Genomic DNA, 25,956 nt, shown 5'->3' on the forward strand with positions numbered 1-25,956 from the left:
TGAAGGGAAACGAGGTGAACCACCCAAATTTATAGTGATCTATATTAGGGTCCTATATATAATACCAAATATATAAAATGGACAATTTCCAAAATTAAAGGGGTGGGCCAAGGTAACCCTCCCAAAAATTTAAACGGGTACACAAATGCACCTATGTCTTATAATCGGAAATGGACACCTGTACATGACCATATAACCATATAAGGTAATAGGACCTCATCCAAGGGGATAAATTGAGCCAAAACCAAACACGTGGTTGTACTAAAATTTGGCAATTTCGTACCCATGAAAGGGAACGAGATGAACCACCCAAATTTATAGTAATCTATATTAGGGTTCTATACTATAATACCAAATATATAAAATGGGCAATTTCCAAAATTTAAGGGGTGGGCCAAAGTACCCCTCCCAAATTTTAAAGGGGTGCACAAATGTACCTATGTCTTATGATAGGAAATGGACACCTATACATGACCATATAACCATATAAGGTAATAGGACCTCATCCAAGGGGATAAATTGAGCCAAAACCAAACACGTGGTTGTAGTAAAATTTGGTAATTTTGTGCCCCTAAAAGGGAACGAGGTGAATCACCCAGATTTATAGTAATATATATTAGGGTCCTATACTATTATACCAAATGTTTAAATTGGGCAATTTCTAAAATTTAAGGGGTGGGCCAAGGTACCCCTCCCAAATTTTTAAAGGGGTGCACAAATGTACCTATGTCTTATGATAGGGAATAGACCCCTATACATAACCATATAAGGTAATATGACCTCATCCAAGAGGATAAATTGGGCCAAAAGACCAAACACGTGGTACAACGTATTGCTTACGTTTATATTTTGGCAATTTTGTACCCCTAAAAGGGGACGAGGTGGACCACCCAAATTTATCATAATACATGTTAGGGTCCAATACTATAATCCAAATGTTTAAATTGGGCAATTTCCAAAATTTAAGGGGTGGGCCAAGGTACTCCTCCCAAAATTTTCAAGAGGTGCATTAATATACCCATGTCTTATGAAAGGTAATGGACCCCTGTATACGCCCATATAACCATATAAGGTAATAACACCTCATCAAAGGGGATAAATTAGGTCAAAAACCTCCGAAATTTGAATATTTGGCGATTTTTTACCCATGAAACTGAACGACGTAGACCCCCAATACTAATAGAGGTACATACTATGGTCCTAGGCTACCATACCAAATTTTTAGATTTGGCAATTTCCAAAATTTAAGGAGGGTGGTCCTTTGTACCCCTGCCAAAATTTAGGGGGTAGGCCATGGTACCCCTGCCAAAATTTAGAGGGGGTGGTTCTATGTACCCCTAGGTCATTGACCCCGGGCCGGGGACCATGGGTCCTGAGGCAGGGACCCAGGGGCCAAAAGTGTCCTCAGGTCATGCAATTACTACTACAATGAACCGAATGGAAATGTTGGATGTAAGTTGTACATTAGAAATAGAATCTGTGTGATTCTTAGGAGCATGCTTGTATCTGTTAGACGAGTATCTGAATCTCTGTTAGGACTACATGTGTCATTGTTATCTCAGAAGACGAACAACAATAGATAAAATATGGTAGTTAACGAAGTATTTTTTTCATAGAAATAATCTATTCAAGCAGAATAAAAACTATCAATTATATTAGCAACGGACAACATATGTGTGATCAAAAAGTACGGTGAATAATTTTATTAGAAACAAAGTAATAAGCTTATATGGAATTTGACTTAATCTCCTTCAAAATACTGTTCTTGGCTAGCAATGCACTTACTCCAACGTTGAATCTATGACTGGACGCATTTCTGGAAGACTTCTTTTGGAAGGGCTTTCAGCTGCTCTGTCTGGCCCTCTCAATGTCAGGAATGGTGTCAAACGTTTTCCTTTAAGCACAGTTTTATTTTATGACAAGAGCCAGAAGTCGCATGGTGCTATATCTGGAGAGCACAGCGAATGTGGACAGTAAAACTTAATGTTTTCCCAGTAAAACTTAATAAATAAATAAATAAATCAGGTATATCTCCAGGTTTCGAGATGGAGGGGATATTAACTGCAGCAAATGAAGTTTCGGCACTGCAATTCCATTATTCGACGTTTCCTCTCTATGGATACGTGCCTGTCTTTACAGGTTTCTTTATCTAATATCAATAACGAATTTAGAAGAAACCCTTTTTATTAATCTCGGAATTGGCAGGGGGCGTGGAGTTTTTAAGGATAGATATGATTAACAGTAGCTTCTTTTTTCTTTAAAAATTCTACAATTTACGGACTTCAGCCCGAAAGCCTCCTCCTTGTGACCGCCACTGCCTTATATAATGCTAAGCTACAGTATAATTCTCAAATAAATAACTTATCTGACATTCCCATTTCAGTTGCTATTTTCTTCCATTATCTATTTAAAACGGCCTATTATGATGATGTTTGTGTTTCTTATTCTATATTGCTGGAACATTCCTCATTAGTTCTATTAATATGTCTTTCATAAGCAAATATAATAGTGCAGCAAAACCTATCGACCATAGACACACACAATTCTCTGCAGACTAAATTCTAAACAAATGAAGACTTTTAATCCAATGTTCTATGATAGCTCTGAAGATGTTGCCGCTGTATGGTAACGAAAGCTCAGCACAGCAACACTCACTCTGGCAGGAATCCCGAGAACATTGGATTAATAGTAGACGCCAGCAAAGCTTCAAGATCAAAATGAAGACTTTATTCCGTGTAACGTTTCAGGGAGAGCCAATGAGAACACGAGCCACAGCGATGCTTCCGCTGAGCATCGATGTAAAAACAAACTCAGTTGTTCATCATCGCGACCACAAATTCACCCTCGCGGTCGACCTATAGGTCGCGATGTAGCGTACATCTTCGGCACGCGCTTACTCATTTGAATACATGGGTTTGTGCCAGTATCGAGGGTGCGACCGCGGCTTAAACCTCGACCTCGATCGCGAGGTATCTTCGGCATGTCCCTACCCTAACACATCTCCATTCTTCTGCCTCTGGAAGCAAACTAACATATCACAACTTGTTCAAACTCGACACTATCTGTATCAAAGGTTTAGGATACCGGGCTTACTAGGTGAAATGGATCCAACATAGATAGATGACAGTGTAACTACTTTTTGATCACACCTTCACCTTTTAGCGCCATAAAATTATTTTTGGCCGATTTTCTCAAAAAATACTCATGATAATTTATTCTTGAACGTATCATTTTCTACATCTAAGTGTCATGTGTACGATCCCATCTTTAGCCAATATTTTAGTTAAGCAGTTCAAGAGTGAATCATAATTTTTGGGCTATATCTCATTAACAATAATATAATAAGAACAATACCATGGCAAATAATTCTTTGTTCGTTGTAAATCTTGAAGCCTTAATTCAATTACATTGTTGCTGGTAGTTCTTCATTGTTAAGCGAAAATCTGAAAATTAAGTTATCTAATTATCCCAACAATAAATGAATTTTCATTGTCATAATAATATAATTAGTGTAGCAGTATATGATTTAAAAAAAAAAACGAACTTTATTTTTGAATAACGAATTATTACGAGAGCTCACTTGTTTGAAAGTTAATTTTCTATTACAAAAAGGATATTTGTTTCTGTTTAAGAAAAGTACCTGGTTCGTGTTAACAGAAAAAAAAAGCAAAGAATACAAAGGAACACATCGACACAACATAAACCAAGTTAGAAGTTCTTTCGTGAAGCCACAACCAACAACGGTATTGATTTAATCCTGCTAGTGCTACTAGGTGGCAGCAGTGTTCACGTTAACAGAAAATGGCTTTTGGTGTGGATAATGTTTATTTCAGTGCCAGTTTTTTAATTCTTCTGTCTATTTTAGTTCATAATGATTGCAAAAAGGCTATATTTACTTTTCCCGAGTTTCAGTATAAGGAAACAACAAAAAATGTAAGTATTTTTCTTCTTTATTTTTAGCTCATGCTCCATTTTTTTTCAACTAAAATAGTACCATGACCCGCTCTTTGTTTACTTTCTTGACCAAGTTTGTTTCGATTTGTTTCTCCGAATGAAAATATTAGTTGTTTAGTGCAAACACTTATACAACAAGTATCAGTCAATAAGAAAAGTATTATGAGGTTTTAAGCGTACTATAGTAAACCATTTTCAATCCGAGGACAGAGGCATCACTGTGAACCAGGAGCCTACTCCCATAATCGTTTAGCAACCGGCGTACCTCTATACACTAACGACCCTCAAAGAATGACGTCAATCTCAAAACGTGCTCAGATTGGAGACTGAAGTTCAACGAAGAAAAACATGGTAGGGGAAAACGTCGATACTTCGCAAAGCCACATAAATTTAAACCAGACTCTACTAAATATTTGATGAGCAACGAATCAATCTATTTGACTGAAAAGAAACACGTTAAAGATAATATTAATCATTAAATAAAAAAGGATTGTAAATAAATATGAGCACCAACAATTAATTACAATATGTCTAATCAGAAATTCAATCTTTGCTAATAATTTTTATTTCTGGCTATTGCTACAAACGCAAATCTTCCTCTGATAAAGGAAACTATTTTTATTTTCATAAACCCTCTAATAATGGATTTTAAGTATATTTGAATCCTGTTAGAGCTTCTTGGTGACCCTATAATCTTCTTTCTTAGGGAAACTCGAGTTTTAGTTCCCATGGAGTAAATTTGGTTTGTATATTTTCTGAAAAGGAACGTTAAAATTCCAAACAATTTTAAAAATGAATCCTGCAAAGTTAATATCATACCAGACTCTCTCACGACTATTGTAGGATTATGGTAATGAATATCAAAGTAATTATGCTTATGCGCCTACGTAAGTTTGAACGATGTAAACAACTCATACTTTTTTTATATAACTTTTCTAATATTACTGGATCAGGTATAGTCTCTTTTTTAATTAAAAGAAGATAGAAAAACTGACTCTCCTACGCTCTTTTAAAGGTCATATTTTCGCATATAGGAAATGTCAATACTTTCATTAAAGTAAAGATTTCATTTGATTGGGCAAAGATGTATTGATTCCATTTGTATATAAAACAGAAATAGGAGACTGAATAGAATGGCTAGTCTTTTTTTTTTAAAGGATGTATGTTCGAATTATAATTTTTAGATTAATAGGACTAAAAAATTCCGTGTTGTTATAAAACAACTAAAAGTTATCTTTTGAATGCCAAATGAAAGAGTGTTACAATACTTTTGAAGTAAATTATCATCTATTATGTTATGGTAATTAATATAGGAACTATGAACATTTAAAAAAAAATCTTGTAATTTAGGAAAAGCTGTAATCCAGCGAGAGAGAGTGCAAATTAAAGTACAAGCCATTTTTTTCTCACGTATTTTTGCCCTGGCATAATTTTGGCTTTGAGGGCCAGAATATTTTCCTTAAATTTCGTACCTCCTTGCTATATTTCCTGTATTTTTTGATGGTTTAGCTTAGGTTAGGTCAGTTTAGGTTAGTTTAAGTTTGTTAAGGTAGAATTTTTGGATTTGAGGGGGTAAGAATTCTTTGCTTAAAATTCGTACTTTTTTCCCTATGTTTTCTGTGTTTTTGAGGGTTTAGGCTAAGTTAGGTTAGGTTAGTGCTTAGTAATTACCCCTACATAACATCAACTCATTTCTCCTGTAAACATGGTGCTTTTTACCTGATTTTTACCCCCAGTTCCAAAGCCCTCTTGCCCTTGCTAAGATGATTCATAGTACTACACTTCAACTTTAATTGAACCACGACCCAGGCCCGTAGCCAGCCCCAAAACTTAGGGGGGTCCCGGTAGAAGTTAGGGGGGGCCCGACCCAATCATATTATACTTCATCACCATATTATAGTTCATTTTCAAGCCTACCGTAAAATTTTATGGGGCCTGCCAAAATTTAGGGGGGCCCGGCCCCCTCTTGCCCCCACCCCCCGTGGATACGGGCCTGCCACGACCCGATAAAAACATTGAGACTACCTAATAGCGTTGCTCACTAGACGATATGAAATGAGAAATAAGATTCTCGTCTCATCTCGTAAATACTTTGTAGATCTCGAAAAACTCTTTCTCGTCTCGATTATATAAAACATTTTTCGTCTCGTTTCGAAATTTTGTTCGCCTCGTTTTGTAAAGTTATGTACAAAATTTATGTTCTAGATCATTATTTCTAGAAATTAGATCTAGAAATTTAATTTTCTTAATTTCATCTAGAAGTTATCACGAAAGGTCCACGAAGAGTGTGATATACAGGAAAGGTCCCGAATATCGGATACATTTTTATTTTTAAAAACAAGTGATAAAAATTTTACTAACAGTATTTTATTGATATGCCCCCTTCTAAACGTTGTATTACTTGTTTAGATTATAATTTTGAAGTTTTTAATCAATACGTAAAGAATAATATATATATATATTTGCATTCTTTGTATTTAAAAAACTTGCCTAATATCAGATAGTGAGAGTTTCTAATATCGGATAAAAATTTAATGAGAAGAATTTAAGAGAAAACATAAATTTGAGAATATGGTGTATTTTAGTTATGTCTAAACCATGTGCATGGTGTAAACATGTACATAATAATCAACTTTCTAAACATGTAGAATTATTTTTAACTAAATATTTTTTTTACCCATCTACAATAGGTTCTATCAAAAAGTTAAATTATTGGCCAAAATCATAAACAGAAGACTTCTACTGTTTTTGTCGGTTCCCATCGAATACATCGTATTCATCGTTTACCTCCTTGTCAAGTTTATATTAACTGTGAACAAAATATACATAGCCTGGCGACGATGCTTAGTGACGATCCTTCCACTTCTTGGACATCTAAATCATATAAGCCTATACAACTTTTTTGCGCTCTGATTTGATGGATGTAGCCCCTCTACATCGACAGAGAACAGCACCACGATTAGCCTACTACTTGGCGTAACATTAATGCGCCATACCTTATGACTCCAATAACAGAAACCTGGTATCGTTTAGTACACAATTTAACTGCCACGAACACCATACTTTTAGTTTGGTAATAATACGCCCGACATACTATATGTGATTTTTGCCCGCAGGTGTACACTTTAGAACACTGGCACGTGCAATGTGCAGCTACACACTGTGTGGCAAACTCTCTGTTCCTTTCTTGAGTTGATTTATCGATGTTCAGGGAGTTTTTTTCACCTTTGATCTTTTATTTCCGCAGTTTCAGTGATTTCCGCCTCCCAAACCACGAGCAGTCACCTGGCTCATGAGCAGTACTATATTATTTATAGACACTTATCGACCGTACTGTGCCCAACATCTCTACTTGACTTAGCTACTTGAACCGCGTTCGGAAAAATCAATTCATTTTCTTAGACGAACAACGATTGTCCGCTCGATTTCTCCAGGTGACTTTAGATGTCTAACGTTAACCATCTATTAATATTATTCGTGTTGTAAACGTTATCCTTGTTCATATGTTTTAGGTATTTAGTTATGACTTTCGATTCAAGCCTGTTGCTTCTATTACACACATACATAAAAAATATTTTGAGCACGATGAGATATTACCTCAGTGAGACTTCGCGCGATGTATATATATATATATATATATATATATATATATATATATATATATATATATATATTTGTTTCTGATGCAAATGTATTATATATTGCACTAAATAAATATAATTAGAAATAAAGTGGCTAGCGCGTACGCCTTTGTTGCATGTTGTCCCAGGTTCGGTTTCCGGAAGGTGAGTAGAAAAAATTAATTTCACAATCATTCACTTTCATTAACGAACCGTTTCCTAAACAGCTTAAATGTGGGACGTTAAACTAAAAGCTTCGGTTTGTTCATTTCATTTTTTCTCATTTATTGTAGTATAAATGTGTATGGCTTCGTCAATGACGCCAACGTAGTGAATATGATACTCGATCTTCTGATTTTCTTCGTTCAGAAAGTTAAAAAGTTTATAAAATACGCAATAAAAAATATAATAATAATAATAATAATAATAATAATAATAATAATAATAATAATAATAATAATAATAATAATAATAATAATAATAATAATAATAATAATAGAGGTGTTAGACAAGTCCCTAAGATTCTCTGATGCCTAATTTCGGCTCCTCTGTGAACGTTATGTGAACTGGTTACTTTGCCTCACAAAGTGATTTGATCAAGTGAATTAATAAGTTTTAAAGCAGGGATTAATTACAGTATGTGGATAAATATGTCAGACATGAATTGAATCTATCATCGGAACCTCTGTCTTATTGCAGTAAATTTGAATATATCTATAATGTTCAGGAATAGAGCGTTATCTATCTATTAGATCAAAGAAATTAAATTTGTACATTATTAATTTTTCTACTCACCAGTTGCATTATATAGTTCTTTAATATAATTTTATACTTCCTCATGAGGGTGTGTTTTTGATTTTAAAAAAAAACACTTTAGTCATTATTTTCTTACTCTATTTTGTCTCAACATTATTTTATTAAGTTTAAATGTAAATGATCAAAGTGTACCGCATTTTACTTCATATACGACCTAGTTAGTCAGTAATATTTTTCTAGTTATCACAATGCTATACCTAGCTTCTAATGTTCTTAATACTTTAAAAAAGTATTATTATTATTATTATTATTATTATTATTATTATTATTATTATTATTATTATTATTATTATTATTATTATTGCAGTAAATCAAGTGATAGACAGATTGCAAGCAACTACAGGCCAATAACTCTTGTCAATGCATTCTCGAAGATATTTGAACTAATTGTCCATAAACACATATATTTTAATGTAAGAAATATCTTAAATGAGTCTCAACATGGTTTTTATAAGGGCAAGTCAATTGTAACAAATCTAATTCATTTTACAGACTTTACCTATAACGCACTGAAAAATAAATTGCAAGTCGATGTAATATACATAGATATATCAAAAGTTTTTTTGACTCTGTCAGTCATAAGTATCTCATTAGCAAGTTATCAAATATTGGTTTGTCACCTTTGTACATTCGCTGGTTTTAAAGCTATCTGTCAAACAGAACTTACGAAGTTAAAATCGGACCTGTACATTCTAGTGTAGGCTATGTAAAAAACGGAATACCACAAGGGTCGCCCTTGGGCCCTCTCTTATTTTCTTTATTTTTAAATGACCTGACAGAAAAAATAAAATACTCTAAAATTCTCCTATATGCTGACGATATGAAGTTGTTCAGATTAGTCAACAATGAGTTCGATAATTATTTACTGCAACAAGACTTAAATGCAGTAAACACGTGGTGTAGAAATAATTTTCTAAAAATTAATGATAAGAAAACAAAATGTATGACATACACCAATAAAACTCAATATTATGTCAGTAAATATGAGATCAATGGTGTACAAATTGAGAAAGTAAGCATTATTAAAGACCTAGGTATTACATTTGACAGTCAGTTAAAGTTTTCTAATCATATATAATCACATATTTTCTAATCATATATTGTACAAGGTGCCAGAAGGATAATAGGTTTTATTTTTAAACAGTGGCCTGTATTTCAGAGATAAAACGTATGTATTTCTATATAAATTACTTGTAAGACCAAAATTAGAATTTGGTTCGGTAATTTGGAACAGCATTTCTAAAACTTTGACAAACAAGATTGAATATGTTAAAAAAAATGTTTTATTCGACTTCTATGTTTTAAAATGAAAATGAGCTATTACTCACATAGTTATGAATATTGGACTGATTATTGGGGTTTAGAAAGCCTTATGAATAGACGAAAAAATTTCGACAGAGTATGCATGCAAAAAATACTAGATAACATTTATATCAGTGAATATTGTTTACAAAACATAGGTTTTAAAGTGCCAAATCATAGCATAAGAAATACCATGATTTTAGTTCCTCTGAATTGAAAATGTGAAATTTTAAAAAGATTGACATATTCTTTAAGCTCATTTTAGACTTATTGTATCAAACAATGTGAAAGTTTTATGTGATCTGACTGATAGTTTTTAATCAATGACGTTTAGAAACATTAAGCCAAATGTAATTTTATGGCTGCTGTTCTTAGCTTCTTGTTGTTTTAGATGGATGGAAAACTTGATAAGTTTTACTGCGCTGACAAGGAATTATTTCTGCTTAGCTGACTTTTAGCTACATTGTGTTTTATATTAGTACCCTTCTTTTTATTGTTTTCTTTCTTATTATTTATTTTTAGTAGTATTATTATGCCATCGCATACTCTGATACCAAGTGCTGTATTTTTGCCAAAAGCTGTTCGCGGCACTAAAATAAAGATTATTATTATTATTATTATTATTATTATTATTATTATTATTATTATTATTATTATTATTATTATTATGCGCAGTGACCACACATGCACCCACTGTGAATTGAGCCAAACTTTTATGCTCCAAGGGCGAGAATAATTACAGTAGGACATGATGGATCTTTACTCCATTGGATTCAAGAAACTTTACTCATTCACAATATTTTATTACATATGTAAATATTAGACACTTAAATAATAAAATGTTTAATTTTATACAATACTGAAACTCAAATATTGGGTACCTGTTATAATCTCTTACTATAGATAAAACTTTAATAATAATAATAATAATAATAATAATAATAATAATAATAATAATAATAATAATAAATTAAGTGACAAGTAAAGAATGTAAATTGCACTTAATATTCTCAAACTTATAAGAAAGTTTTGTTAATTACTTCGTAGGGCTTATTATTAGAAAATACCACTTTAGACGTTTTCTGCGTTAAAGTCCACAAAATGCACAGAAGCCATTACTGTACAACATTTCGAAAACTTCCGATAAACTTCATGAAAATGTTAAAAATGTATTTACTCAGCCAACAAAATTTAAATTCAGATACCCATTATTTGTATTCTATCACTTCAACCACGTAAATGAAATCAGACTTGACTTGTTACACTTTTTTTATATTAAATAATCATGCATTGTAGAAATATTTCATCACCTCCACCCTCCGCAATAACAAGCCAATAACAAGCATACCTTATTTGTCTCTATATTATAGATCGGTTTGTGTTCGTTTTCATGTTTGTATTTGTATGTTTTTGGGGGGGGTGGGGTTGCTAAAAGTATCACTGAATGTACGTATAACTGAATTGCATAACTGAATGTATTTGTATAACTGCCATTTGTATAACTCAATGTATTTCCTTGACAAGGGTTAGATGGTAGAGCAGCAATATGCTTAGGGTTACCATAAAATTTTCGACTGAAAACGGGACAGGGGCCGGCTTTTTAAAAATCATAAGAAATGAGAAACAGGTCAATGCGTAAAATAGTTTCTGTTTACCTTAGCAATACCTAATACATTTATATCGTAATGTAACATAATATATATAAGCTATAAAATACGAACAGCATTTAACTTAGAATATAGTAGGATATGATGCTACCTGCCTTTGCTCCTTTGCCCTAGCTCGAATCCTTGATATTACATTGGGTGAGAAGTTCACTCTTGAACTGAAGAATGCCTGACGTATTTCTCAGAAGAACCTATCTTCTTGAGAATAGCTTTATTCTTCTAGTTTTTCATAAAATTCACTGCAATTCTCTGTGAAGTTTGCCCATACCAGTAACATAGATTTCATTGTTGCAACATGTAAAGAAAATTTTTCACTTGTCCATATGTTATTCATGATTGGAAAAGCAAGGTCGACAGGAGTGGATGTACTAGGCACGCACAATTCCTACTGCTTTCAATAGAATATCAAACTTTATATTTTCCTCTCCTAATTTACCAAAAACTTGCACAAGGAGTAAAGGTACCGGTACTGGATTTGTTATTTACTTCTTTCACTTGCATAAAACGGAACAAATACTACTTTTTTCCATCTACTGACGGAATGGCCGGGACACGCCCCTAAAACGGGACTGTCCCGGGGAAAACGGGACGTATGGCCGCCCTAAATATGCTGAACCTCCCCAGCTTGAATAAAGCCTTTTTCAACTCATCAGAATATACGAATTAAGATGGGATAAAATTGTGAAATTAGGAACCAGACCTATAAAACTGGTTGAATTACACAAATAGTAACATACGAGGCAAATGCCTTTTTACAAAGGATTCCAGGTTGTACTTCTGATGCAAGCAAAAATATTTCCTCACTTGAGACTGAGAACTACGAACTGTATACTCCAGACCTATAATTTCATTTCTGTTATTGGGTAGTTAAATCTTGAAATGGTTTGATTGAAAAAGTTATTGATAAACAAAGAAATTTGTAACCATGGATTTGATAATACTTACAATCCACCAATAAACTTCTCTTCAATCTAACTTAAATTAATGGAATAATATTTCTTGAAGCTTATCAGAAGTTAGCAAAATATTATACTTCGTCACGAGGATAAGTATAGTTCCGTAAAATCTATAGCTCTGACAGATTAATACATTTTTCTTATGTTTTTTACAACTATAAATTATTTTTGTTTCTTTTATAGGAAATGGCTTATCGAGAATATGAATCTGCTTGTGAACAAACACCCGCATGCATGCATTTGAAAGGAGTTATGAAAACACGTTGTGTAAGGGACTGTGTTTCTCCATCATGTTATTTGGATATTTACAAAGCTGATGAGGTAAACTAAAATACTTCTTTCCACTTCGAAATATTTGAAATTTCTATTTTATATTTTAACAACTGATTTTCAATAAATGATATGGTGTATTTTTTTGAAACTGATCACATTTTTAATCTCTTGTTGGGAAGAAACCACAACAAATCGATAAATGCTAAATAGTGATTCATAAAGTCAATTATTTTACGAATTCGAATTGATATTTTTGCACACTTAAGGTTATACTCAATGGTAATTATATTGGCGTTCCCTTTATCGTTTATTTTTAGCTCCCGACGTAAGCATATGGAAGTTTATATTTCACGAAAGGTTATATGTGTGTGGCACTTTTTTTCGCGATAATTACTGGCCGAATCTAACCCAAATTTAGTATGTAAGTAGCCAATTGTTTAAGAAATAAAGATCGCTATATATCGTGGCTGAGCTTGGTCGGGATAGCCTCAGCTTGGTTTGTATGTGGTACTTAATTTCTCGGTAACTACTAGCCACATCTAACCAAATTTGACGGGCAACTAGTGCACTGTCTAAGGAATAAAACATTCCTATATTTGGCTGCTGAGTTCGATCAGAGATAAGTTCGGCTAGGCTTATATGTGGTATTTTACTTCTCGGTAACTACTGGCCGAATCTAAACCAAATTTAGTACAGTAAAAGCTCTTTATTCGCGGGGTATATGTTCCATAAATATGCCGCAAATACAGAAACCGTGAATACGGAATGGTAATTTATATGGGATTATAGAGGATACGTTCCTAGGTGACAAAATAAAAAAACAAATACATATATATAAAAAAATCAATTTACTGTAATTGAAGTTTTTGACCATATTGATTAATTATTATCTTCAGGCTTAGGCAATGATTTGAAGAATTTTGTAATTTTTTCTTGCTTGGCAGTTTTTAAAAGCTCCTTCAATTCAGACTGATATTCAGCAGTGGCATTAGCAATTTGGCTCTTAAAAATAAGACTTCGTTCCATAGACGGATCAATTTTCATAAAGAAATCACAAAGCTCATTTGCCATTTTTTAACGTTCACTAAGATTTTTCAAATTAAATGTCACGTTTCCAGTGCTTGTTGAAGCCTCTTCTTCAATGGGCTGTGAATTTAACATTTCCTCCAAGTCGGTTTCAGTCAAATCTTCATCTTGTGATTCAAGAAATTCCTGAATGTCACTTGATTATGTCTGTTCGAACCCATCTCGTCCTATTCCATTCGCAATTTCGGCTATGTTTGCAGTCAAAGTTTGAATTTGCACACATTCTTCGTCATTTTCCGCAGTCAGAGCAGGCCACAGTTTTTTTCATCATGACTTCAATGTGTGTGGCTTCAGTTCTTCCAATGATTCTTTTATGTTTACGATACATTTTGCTATCTCAAATTTCTTACAGCATTCCATAACATTCATATCAGGATTACATTCCATATTATCCAATACGATTTTGAAGGTTCGTCTAATGTAATAGAGCTTAAAGGCCTGGATTATTCCTTGGTCCATAGGTTGAAGCAAAGCCGTCGTGTTGGGAGGTAAAAATGTCAATTTTATATTTGGATGTATAGTTTCAAGTTCGCGAGGATGACCTGGTGCATTGTCCAAAACTAGAACTGCTTTAAAGTCTATTTTTTTTTTTAATAAGTTTCAACTTCAGAAACAAAACAATTCCGGAACCAGTCACAAAAAATAGCGCTTGTAACCCACGCTTTCTTATTAGCACGCCAAAACACTGGCAGGTCGTCCTTGTTTTGATTTTTTAAAGCCCGAGGATTTAACGATCTGTAAAGCATCAGTGGTTTAATGACACAATCTCCAGATGCATTAGAACATAGCAGCAGTGTAACTCTATCCTTTGCTGCCTTAAATCCAGGAGCAGACTTTTCGCTTTTAGAAATGAATGTTTTGTTTGGCATTCTCTTCCAAAACAGTGCAGTTTCGTCTGCATTAAATACTTGCTCAGGTTTGTATCCTCCATCAGCTATTAAGTTTGCAAATTCTTCTGGATATCGTTCTGCTGCAGCAGTGTCTGCAGATGCAGCTTCTCCAACGATTTTAATGTTATGCAATGATTGTCTCACCTTAAATTTATTGAACCAACCTTCCGATGCTTGAAATCCTCCATCTGTACATTCACCACTACAACTACCATCAGGTTCTTTAAAATGAGCGTAAAGACGCTTTGCCTTCTCCCGGACCATTGGACCACTCAGGGGCACCCTTTTTTGGTTGCGGTCTTCGATCCATAATGACAACGCCACTTCCATTTTTTCTATTGCTGGATCACGAACAATTTTCGCTGACTGAAGTTGAAGCTACAGACGACCTTATTTTATCTTCGAATTTTTTTATCGATCGTACAGTTGATTCGTTGACATTGAATGAGCGTGATATGAATGCAAACGACTCTCCAAGGCGTAAACGATCAAGCATTTTTATTTTCACTTTAAGCGGTAACACAGATTTTTTTTTTTTTTTTTTCGTGTCGAAACTCGTTTCTCATTTTTTTTAGTTGACATTACTGTATACATTAGGAAGACAGTGGTAGAGACGTGTTACTCGATCACAATTTTTGTAACGAATGAAAAGACGAAACAATAAAACACGCAAAGCGGCTCTTACCAAAGGACGGAACGTCTAATAATGTGGCGGCATTTAAAAATATACTTTATTCATTGAGTAATAAGGTTGCTTTCATTCTGTTTGTTTACATTCTCAAAAACACCGATTGCGGCGAAGGCGGCTTATGTCAAAGTCCGAACCAATACAGCGGCGATATCATTTAACAACATACTTTAGGCAAAGTTGTAATAAGGTCTATTTTATATTTTATTAGTCCATTTGACGGCGTTTACAAAGGATATTGGGTTGGATACCTATTGGAATCCTTTTTATTATCATGTATGTACGTACTGATTAGATCCGCGAATAAAGAAATCTTTAGCCGCGAATGTAGGAATTGGGTCGCATTTTTTTAAATCCGCGAATAGTGAAAACGCGAATGAAGGAAGCGCGAATAAGGAGCTTTTACTGTATGTAAGTAGCCAATTGTCTGAGGAATATAGATCGTTGTGTTTAGTGGCTGGGCTTGGTCAGGAATAGCTTCAGATCAGTTTTTTTTATGTGGTACTGAATTTCTTAATAACTATTATCCGGATCTGAACCAAATTTGGAGGGCAAGTGGTGCATTGTCTAAGGAATAAAACGTCGCTATATTTGGTGGCAGAGTTGGAACAGAGACAGGCTTATGTGTGGTACTTTATTTCTCAGTAACTACTGGTCGGATCCAAACTAAATTTGGTAGTCAAGTAGTCCATCGTCTAAAAAATAAAGATAGTTAAATTTGGTGGCCGAATTTGGACAAGAACAGGCTCGGCTCTGCAACAGAGGCTGTGTTCCACAGCTTTGCACGTCGGGAGTTTGAGTTCGGTTCACGGACTGTCTTCCGCTTGTTATAATATCATTGTGTATATGTTTCGGATCCCAAACTCTATAAACTAGAAATCAGGCCACTAAAAGTAATTTAGAATTAGCGTATAACTAGGCCTATTTATTCTTTACAAATCATTTAAGATTGTACTGTAAGCTGATGTAGGGACTAATATTCTCTTACTTGAAATTGGGAACTTTATTTTGCAATCCCATGAAGCTATGTTGAGTTTTACAACTTTTTAGAAGGAAAAATCAAGAAAATCTGATCGACCACTTTTAGTCATTAAAATGCTAACTATTATTATTGCAGCTTTAAGCGTATCAACGAAAACTTTTTATACACAACACGAAGTTTAGTAAACTTCTTCAATCAACTACTGACTGATATTGAAGTTTGAGAAGTCCGGGCAGTTTTAAAACAAAGTGATCACGTTGTAGGCTTTTTGGTGTCGAAAATGAGTAGTTTATGGAAGTATGTTTTAATATAACATTTAGTAGCAACATACACTGCAAATATACTATAAATAATTAGCATATTAAAATAATTCTTATCACCACCTGCGTCTATGGTTCAAATGTTTTATTTTCTTCAATCTCCTACTTCACACTTCTTGTTTATGCTCTCTTTGTCCTTGACTAAAATGAAATACCATCGCAAACAACAATGCAACAGTTTATCAAATATACACATTTTTTTCTATTTGTACTAAATTCATTAATTCATTGTATAAAGTAATTAAAGTAAATTAATAAATATCATTATCAACAACAATGTCATCATTCGAAGGTTTACCGTGATTAGAAGCTTCAGTATTTCCTTTCAGAACTTGAACCATCACTATGTGTTGCTGCTTATATGAGGCGTGATCAAATGAAACCTGTTCGGCATCCCTGGTATAGGACCAGTTGATGGCATAGGATTGTATTGTTGAGTTGTGTATAGTGACATTGTATACTTGTGGTAGTATAGTAATCATTGAAGCGTTTCAGGTCTTCGCAGAAATGGGGTTTGAATTATGGTATTCATCGTCCGATCAGTTTCTGAGTGCAGAGGAATGTCAACCGGCTAAGGTATTCCGTCGGATGAAGGACGTCTATGGGGATGCATGTGTGTGTGCGTGTGTAGAAGACGACCGTCGTAGATTGGACATGAATGTTTCGTACAGGTCGAACAATAAGCAATCTTTCCCGTCCTGGCTAGACGTATGTTGTTGCCATAGATCATAATCGTGCTGCGTGTTTGCTGGTCCACTGAAGAAGGCACTAAAGTATCGTCGGTGGTACAGTGGGACAAGTGCCTGAACGCCTACGGGAACTTCTGAACTACAAATACCATGACACAGTCACGATTTACGCGTGTTTCTCCTGTACATTTTATAACAAGACACATCTGACGGTGTATATATGAGTGCGAATGGGTCTCATTTGATCCTCTCATATTCATGTAGAAGAATAAAAGAAATAAAATTATTTGTAATACCTTAAACCAAAATTTCATAAATAGATTGGTAAAATCTGTACACTTTTCTCTTGTACATTTGCTGTCTGCACTGTAGGTAGCTTAAAATGTCACCACATTCAGTGTGGGGCTTATTTATGATCGGTAACACAGTAGTCAATTAAACTGACAGTTTTCTGTGTTGGTATGTATTGGATGCATTTCTGCCGTTTCTAATACTGAACAAAAGGAACTGAAAGGATTTTCTTAACTTTACAACTTCGAAAGTTTAACCAGATAAAAGAGAACCATGTTCCCATCTTTGCTTGATCTAAATTAACTGTAAAAATTTTTACTTTATTTATTTTTTAAAGCAAGTTTAGTTGCTTCGAAAAGTTTTAGACGTACGACAACGTTGACCGATAGGTTCTGCCAGTTGGAGGACTGGTCGTTGGAATTTTGGATTATGTTTTCTTGTTACGAGGGAAACGGAATAAGGCTCTGAACTTCTGAAAATGTATATGAAGAAAATGTCAGTACAATGCTCCAACGTACGATTTTTCGTCTTGAGAGGAATTTAAGTTTCGACATAGAAATATTCGAAGAGAGAGTGAGAGAGACAGAGAACCAACTTGTGAGCACTTTCCTCACAACAATGATCAGTTTTATTTTTAGCGTGTAATGCCTTTCTTTTGTTCTCTCTTTTTATTAGTGCTTTACGGTATCTTCAGTCGCAACAATGTTCTATACTTAATTCTATTCCTTTTTAAATCATAATACAGTGAAACTCTAATAATATCCGGACTAATGAGTTTTGAGCCCAATTCAAATATACAGAAACCCGGATATTTGGAGCAATATTAAACATAAATAAATAAATAAAGTTACGTTTGTTATGTAAACAAAAATTTCTCTAAAATCGTTTTTCCTTAATAAAAATATAGGTTTAACGTACATGTAGAAAATAAGATTATTTTTACTACAAACAATTAAAAATAACACTATTAATAAAAAAATAGACTTCGAAAATTAGTCGAAGAAATAAATTAATTTTACATGAATTAATTAAATTTTAACTACTTTAGTTGGTTTAAATAGGAAGTAAATTATATTTTTAGGAAGTATATTAGGTTTGCATTTTAATAAGGTCATTTTAATGTTTTTATTTATTTATGCACTTTCTAATTGATCCGGATATTTGATGAATTCGAATAATTGAAGTTATACCGCAGGTATTAAGTGAACAAATACTACGTTGAAATTTACTTATTTTTCATTGAAAAGTTTTTTATATTATTCTATTGTATTCACGATTGTTATTTGTACCTTTAATCTGCATAAAATACCATATTTGCTGGTTTTTATATTTACATTTTTAGGATGCAGTACGAATTAATAGGATTTATTTTCCTATGATAATTAATAGTATTTTATATGAGAAAATTCGTTTCAGGAAACGAGAGTTTCCTAATGTGACTGACTTTCTGGACAGAGCTAGTTCAGTAAGTCGATATATCACTGTATTTTAACCCAACAACCTTTAAATATAAGAAGCCTAATTTGAGTAGTCCTAAAAATTCCTAAATCTAAAACATATGACTCTCTTCAATTGTTTATATTCGTGGCAAAGTGACACATCTCATATTGAAGAAGTCAGAAAAATAATAATAATTAAGGAAGTAAGTAGCGTAAATTTATGGATTTGACGAATTCCAATTCACCATCAAAAACAGCAGTGAAGTCCACACATTCACGACCAGCAATTTACACGGTATTTAAATGCCCAAACCACCCCTTTTAAATGATATTTCACTACTCCTAATTAAAACCATCCTCAACTGAAATTGGTTTTATTCCAATAAATCAGAACAATATGAATTTCTTACATACCTTTAGATAACAATCTAGTATGATTTGACTTTAGTCGGAAAGTGTAGGCTGTACATCTCAATTCATGTCCGACCTGGGTCGGATATGAGAGCAAATGTGTTAAATAATCAAAATACCAAAGACTACAAAATGGCGAAGACATAAGGTTGCATTCCTCCTTCGCTAGTCTTAGACGTGGTACCAAAAAGTCTTACATAGAAAGAAACACCGTTTTAGTCACATCTATAGTCCAACTATTAAAAATATAAAATGTAATTATTTTTCTTTGAAATTCATGTTTTATTCCTCTTCGGAATCAATTTGTACTCTCTATATTCATTTGCTTGGAATTACTGTGAACTTCTTTTGGGTAAATACAGTTTCAGCAGACGAGACATTCAAAGATATGTTGCAGTTAAACAAATAATATTAGTTTTTTCAGTTTCGGTGTACCTTTTGAGACATTTAAAAATAAGATGGAATATGTAAGATGTAGAAGTTTTCCACTCGCCTGTTGTTTGAAACTGCATATGCCCAGAAGTTTACAGTAATTTCAACCAAAGGAAATATAAGGAGTACAAACTGATTCTACAGAGCAATAAAACATACGACCCCAAAGTGAAATGGTTAATTTTGTGTAAAAATTAAAAGTAAAATTTTTAATTTTTTTATACTAAAAGTATGTCTAGGAAAAAACTGTTTTCAATTCAGAGATCAATTATTTAAATAGTACTCTGGATTAAAAATGGGTAACCCCGCCTCATGATTCCTAGAAACCTCAGTACTGATCACTTTGGAAACTAAACCCTACCCTTCCATTTCTCAGATACCTTGATATATGCACGCAATGTTGACGACACGGTTACACAGGATTCACTCCAATAGTCCTCTAAGGATTGTAATTGGTCCAGAATAAGAGAGAAAAAAAGATTACTCTCTGAAAGATATAAAATAAAAATAAATTGTACCGAGGAATATACGATTATTTTATTATTATTGATGATGGTGGTGCTAGTAGTAGTAGTAGAAGAAGAAGAATTTGTAACTTCTTCTGAACAAAATTTAATAATATTTTCATTTCATTTCATTTCAGCTTGAAGAAGGCGAGATAGACGTCCGTCTTAATTCATTTAAGGGTTGTTTTATTCAAAGGGTCATGAGACAAAGACCATGACGTCAGTAAATTTATTAGAATCAATTCAATGTGTGAATTAAGACACATGATTTCCATGAAATTGAAGCATCAAACTGAACAAGAAATGGGTTAATAAAGGATAAATATTAAAAATACAAAAGTTAAGGTACAATGTTGTATTAGACAAAACTATTGAATATAAAAAAATATATTGAAACGCATTCCATACCAATTATAATTTTATACACAATCTAAGTACAATTTCTGTACAATGTAAGTACAACCACATGAAATACTCTATTTTTATTCTTGAAAACTGATTTGAAATAATTCCCCTATAGTAACATGTATTCCATAGATACTATAGGTTAATATATATCCTAGTCAACATTGAATAATCATTAATCAACTGCTATGCTAACTCAAAACATGAAATTCATTTTTTAAAGAAAGAAGCTACTAAAATATTCTTAGGGTTCTATAAGTAAAAAAATGTGAAATAGACTAAATCATTGAATAGAATCATGTTTTTAACGTAACTGTACCTACATTGTGAATTATGCAAAAGTAACTACAAAAACTACATAAATAAACTGAAAGAAACGTAAATTTTATGAAATAAATTTAAATTTTAAATATGAAAAATACAATTTAGAATTCGAATTCATACATATGGAATGATTCACACACAAACACATACTAATATCTATCTCCACAGTACTTCTCAGCCAAAAAAGTTCTTTTTTAATGATAATTCATTCATGAGTATCATGTAATTTCTTTTGCTTCCTTTTATATGCCAACGACATTTTTATTGCTGAACGTTTACAAGTTCCTAGTATGAGTATTGCAGAAGCAAATGAATCCCAAGGAATGCAAAATTTATTTTATACTAAACACATACTACTGCGGTTTAATTCGCTCTATTTATGGTAGTCTAATATAACTAAAATCAATATATATATTACGAAAGATACATGACAGTAAAAATAGTATATGATAGATAATCACAAAACGTAATATTTGTTTGCCTTGGATCATGAATTTGAATTAAGCTATGTACTCTTCTTTCCTTTTAAATAAAAATATTTTATACGAATTATTTATTTGAGTTTTCTTAATAACAACTTAGAAGCAGCTTGATAGTACTTAGAACATTAGGTACCAAAAATACAAATATTCTTACAAGTTGTACATATATATGTTCTAAATTATACGTTTCGAAGATTCTGTCACAAGGTTAGAAAAATTTTACTATACACTTTTATATACGAGAAAACATGTCAGGTAAGTATACATACCAATTATTTTTTAAAAATAGAAAAGTATTTTTTAAAGAAAAAATTAAAAAGACTAACACTCACTTCAAAAAGAGCAGAGTTTTCTCCCATGTATAAGAAGCGCTTTCGGAAGAACCTTCCTCCATCATTAGCTTATTTAAAATTCAAAGAGGATTTGAAAATATGAAGGAGAATATGGAAAGGCAAAAAAATGGTTAAAAGGATTAAGAAATGTAAAACACAAATATTCTGTCGAAAATTAAACACATGTGAATGTACACTCATTGTCATTGTTCACTCCTGTTCACTGTATTTCTTTTCTTGCTTTCCAGATGGCAACAGCTGTCTGGTCTGGCAACGCATTTTAGAGATTATAACCATAATATCGCAGATAGCATTGTTTAATTGAGATAGCAAAAACAGCTTCGGAACAAAAAATCAAGGAATCATATTACAATCATAAAGAGAAACTCATACTTAAGTCAGATAGAGGAGAAATAAATATGATTTGGAGTAAATTTTTACTACATTCTTTCGCCATCTGGAAAGCAAGAAAAGAAATACAGTGAACAGCAGTAAACAATGACAGTGAGTGCCCATTCGCATGTGTTTAATTTTTGACAGAATATTTGTCTTTTACATTTCTTAATCCTTTTTAAACAATTTTTTGGCTTTTACACTCTTCTTCATGTTTTAAAATTCTCTTTCAATTTTAAGCAAACCGAAAGGTTCTTTCGAAAGCGCTTCTTACATATAGAAGAAAACTCTGTTGTTTTTGAAGTGAGTATTAGCCTTTTTGCTTGTTTCTTAATAAATATTATCACTGCTCGCAATATTGTGATATTCTTTTAAAGATTTAACATATGTCAGATATATGTGGATAGAGAATTGTTGTCAATTAAAATCAAGTTTTACAAGTTCTCTCAAGCTTAAGGAATGCAATATATATTTTGTATTAAAACATACACAAGTGAGCTATTACTATTCTCATACTTCTCCTTTTGTTTTAAATATAACTATTTTATATGAATTAGTGTTTTTTTTTTTTTTTTTTTTTTAATGATAACTTAGAAACAGCATAATATTCATCATAGTAGGAATACTCAGCATATAAAAGACTCCTGTTATTTAAAACAAAAATATTTTGTAACCTTTTTTTTCTGGAGTCTTAATGAACTTAGAAACAGTCCGGTATTATCACAATATCCCTCATATTAATACTAAAGGACTTCAAATTATTACATCTTGAAAATGTTGACGGAAAGTCAGCAAAATTTCACTGAAACATTTTCACACGACGGTAAAGAAATCTCAGGTATGCATTCACACATTTATATTTTTAAATGCTTATCAGATATATGTTAACAGAGAAACATCGTTAATTGAAAAATCAATTTCAGAATTTGTTCCTTGAGATATGCAAAAATTAAAATCAGTTAAGATTTAGTTCTCGTTAGGTGATCATAACATTGATACGACTAAATACTACAAAATCAACATATTTACTATGAAAGAAATTTCTTAAATTGAACTGCTACTTTCTTTTTAAAAAAGTTACATTTTACTTCAATAGAAGAGTTTATCTCTATTTCTGTTGGTTCACTTTCTGGAAATCTGTTAATCTAATTGTTAGAAAAACAAACTTGAATAAAATCAATTAACTTGTACAAAAGTTGATTTCTGGAAAGAGACTATCATTATGACACAGAAAGATGAAAACAGAATTGGGATTACTATTATTATTATTATTATTATTATTAAATTTTATAAACAGAAAATGGAAACAATAAAATTATTAGGAAAAATTAGAAGAACAGTAAAAAATCATTTGTGTATTACAAATATATTACCACACTCAACTCAGAAATTATTCAAATGATGAAAGTTTAAGCCCACTAAATAAAAGTATGTAAGACGAGTAACAAATTTCACTCGTAAAAGAATTACCAAAAAAAATCAGAGTAGTAATATAGAAGATAAGAAAACCCTTTAAAAACTAGCAATTAATATATTTATACAAAGTGTTCCAAAAAAACACGGACAACGTTTAGGTGATTCCTAACACCAAGATAAGACAAAAAGTATAGACCAACCTGAGTACACAAATGCTTCCTTTCGGAGTTATAGGCTGCCGAAAACATGAAAAATGAAGTTCAATGGTACATAACTTCACTACTATGAAACCTACCGTAGTCGGGTCAAGACTAAATTTAGGAATTAATACGTCCGCTATCCAAAAATACATATTTCAGAAGCCGGCGGTACTCACACAACAATTTTTATAGAAGTAGTTTGGCTAAGGGCATATAATTTCAAGTACTCACCAACCTCCTCTATAAAAATTGTTGCGGAAGTACCGAAAGATTCTGAAACATGGATATTTGGATATGGCACATACAAGTTCCTGAGTGAAGTAGTCTTCACCCGACTACGATAGGTCCCATACTATTGGAGCAATGGACCTTTAACTTTTTCATGTTTTCGGCAGCCTATAACTCCGAAAGGAAGCATTTGTGCACCCAAGTTGTCTATACTTTTTGTCTTAGCTTGGTGTCAGGAATCACCTCCCAAACGTAGTCGGTGTTGTTTTGAAACACCCTATATATATATTCAATATGGTGTCTACCTGGATGCTTCACTGTTTTTTTAATCTGTTCTTTAATTTTTCCTTTTTTTTCCCTCTCATCTGATGAAGTATTTAAAGAAAGATCTTATAGTTCTTTTAAGTGTATGTGATTGTTTTCACTATATATAGAACAAATAATCATATTTAGCCAACGCTAAGCTACTAATACATTTATATTTGATTATAAAATCAATATTATCCTGAAGTCTTTTTTCGAATGAATTAAGCCAGTATAAGGTACAAATTAATGAATGGGAACATTCACGAGTAGCTAATTTTATTAACTTCAAATTGTTTGGTTTTTCATATGATGAGAAAGTATAAGATATTAGATAGTTGTCATGTGTAAACTAAGCGTTGGACTGAGTAAGGTGTCTAACTAACTTATGTCTAATGATTTACGAAGCTTTTTACAGTTACAGATTTAAACTTAATCAAACTCAAATTTATAAGCACACACTGCGTACAATAAAAGCTTGAACTTAAGCTCTATATATCTGAAGCTTTTATTTATTCATCATTCATTTATTTATGCTGTTTCCTATATGCAAGCTTTAACTGAATGTAAAAATCAGAATATGTACATTGATTTGAATGTTACTTTATCTCAAAAATCCATTAGTATATTTTTATATAATATTTCTCTATATTATAAACTTGAAAATTGGAATAAATAACTTGGGGCAGAACATTCAATTATAGGCTTAAGCCTGTGTAATCCTACTATATGGATCCTATATAATTCTCCCTACTATGATGCTACTATGTGGTTGCTGACGAAAGAACAAACCTCATATATTTTTGTTTCTGTCTTACAATTCTCGGTCAATAGAATATGTGACAAGTTTCCGTAATTTCTATTCTTTCTATGATATCAGTGTGAATTGAATTAACATTTTTTTTTAATTATAGCATGAATGTCTTATGTATTCCTCAAAATGAGCTTATAAACTTATTTCTGATGTTTGCTTTGCAAAAGTTTGTCCATTCGGTAGCAGGCGTTTAGGTGAATATTTACGAGAACCGAACATAAGATATGAATAATATGAAATAAATTATACAATTACCATAACGAAACTAGTAAAGCAAAAAGTAATATGGTATTTCTTTCCTATAGATTATTTCACAGCACACTTAATTGAGTTGTAATTGTAACTTAACTGTAAAATATATGTTCAGTTTATGTATACTTAGTAAGTTTGAGCAACTAGTGACAAATATTCTTATATAACTTTTCAAAGGTAAATCAAGACATTTCATTCATTGTATACACCTATTCTTGTCTTATCGAAGCAGTTTCTACTATACACTTGTTTCAATTACTGTAGAACGATGAGTAAAGTTATGAAGAATATGACTTTCACCTTATCACTTCAGCGTTGTTACTGATTACCTTCAAGTAAAGAAATTAAAGAAATTAAACGTATAGTATCGGTTACATGTGACACATACAAAAATTATACATAAATATGCCGATACTTTCGAACGACAATGGACATTCCTTCAAGAAAAATGAATAACAGATAAATTAAAATAGCTTATTAGTTTA

The 25,956-nt window shown here is 32.5% G+C and overlaps 2 protein-coding genes across 2 annotated transcripts in view; one reads left to right on the forward strand and one right to left on the reverse strand.

Moving 5' to 3' along the window:
* Positions 1-3,762: 3,762 nt before the first annotated feature.
* LOC145680399 (uncharacterized) lies at positions 3,763-21,600 on the forward strand. Its single transcript, XM_081750855.1, has 3 exons — positions 3,763-3,933; positions 12,499-12,636; positions 20,460-21,600. The coding sequence occupies exons 1-3, from the start codon at positions 3,802-3,804 to the stop codon at positions 20,538-20,540; spliced, it is 351 nt and encodes a 116-aa protein (XP_081606981.1). The 5' UTR covers positions 3,763-3,801; the 3' UTR covers positions 20,541-21,600.
* Positions 20,951-25,956, reverse strand: part of LOC145680397 (meiosis inhibitor protein 1-like) — a 265,116-nt gene continuing 260,110 nt past the window's right edge. Inside the window, exon 22 of the mRNA XM_081750854.1 lies at positions 20,951-25,800. Within this exon, the coding sequence (XP_081606980.1) occupies positions 25,768-25,800 (33 nt within the window). The 3' untranslated portion in view covers positions 20,951-25,767. The remainder of the gene's footprint in view (positions 25,801-25,956) is intronic.

This window comes from Thermobia domestica, chromosome 3, assembly GCF_964235325.1.
Source record: "Thermobia domestica chromosome 3, izTheDome1.hap1.1, whole genome shotgun sequence".
Lineage (NCBI taxonomy): Eukaryota > Metazoa > Arthropoda > Insecta > Zygentoma > Lepismatidae > Thermobia > Thermobia domestica.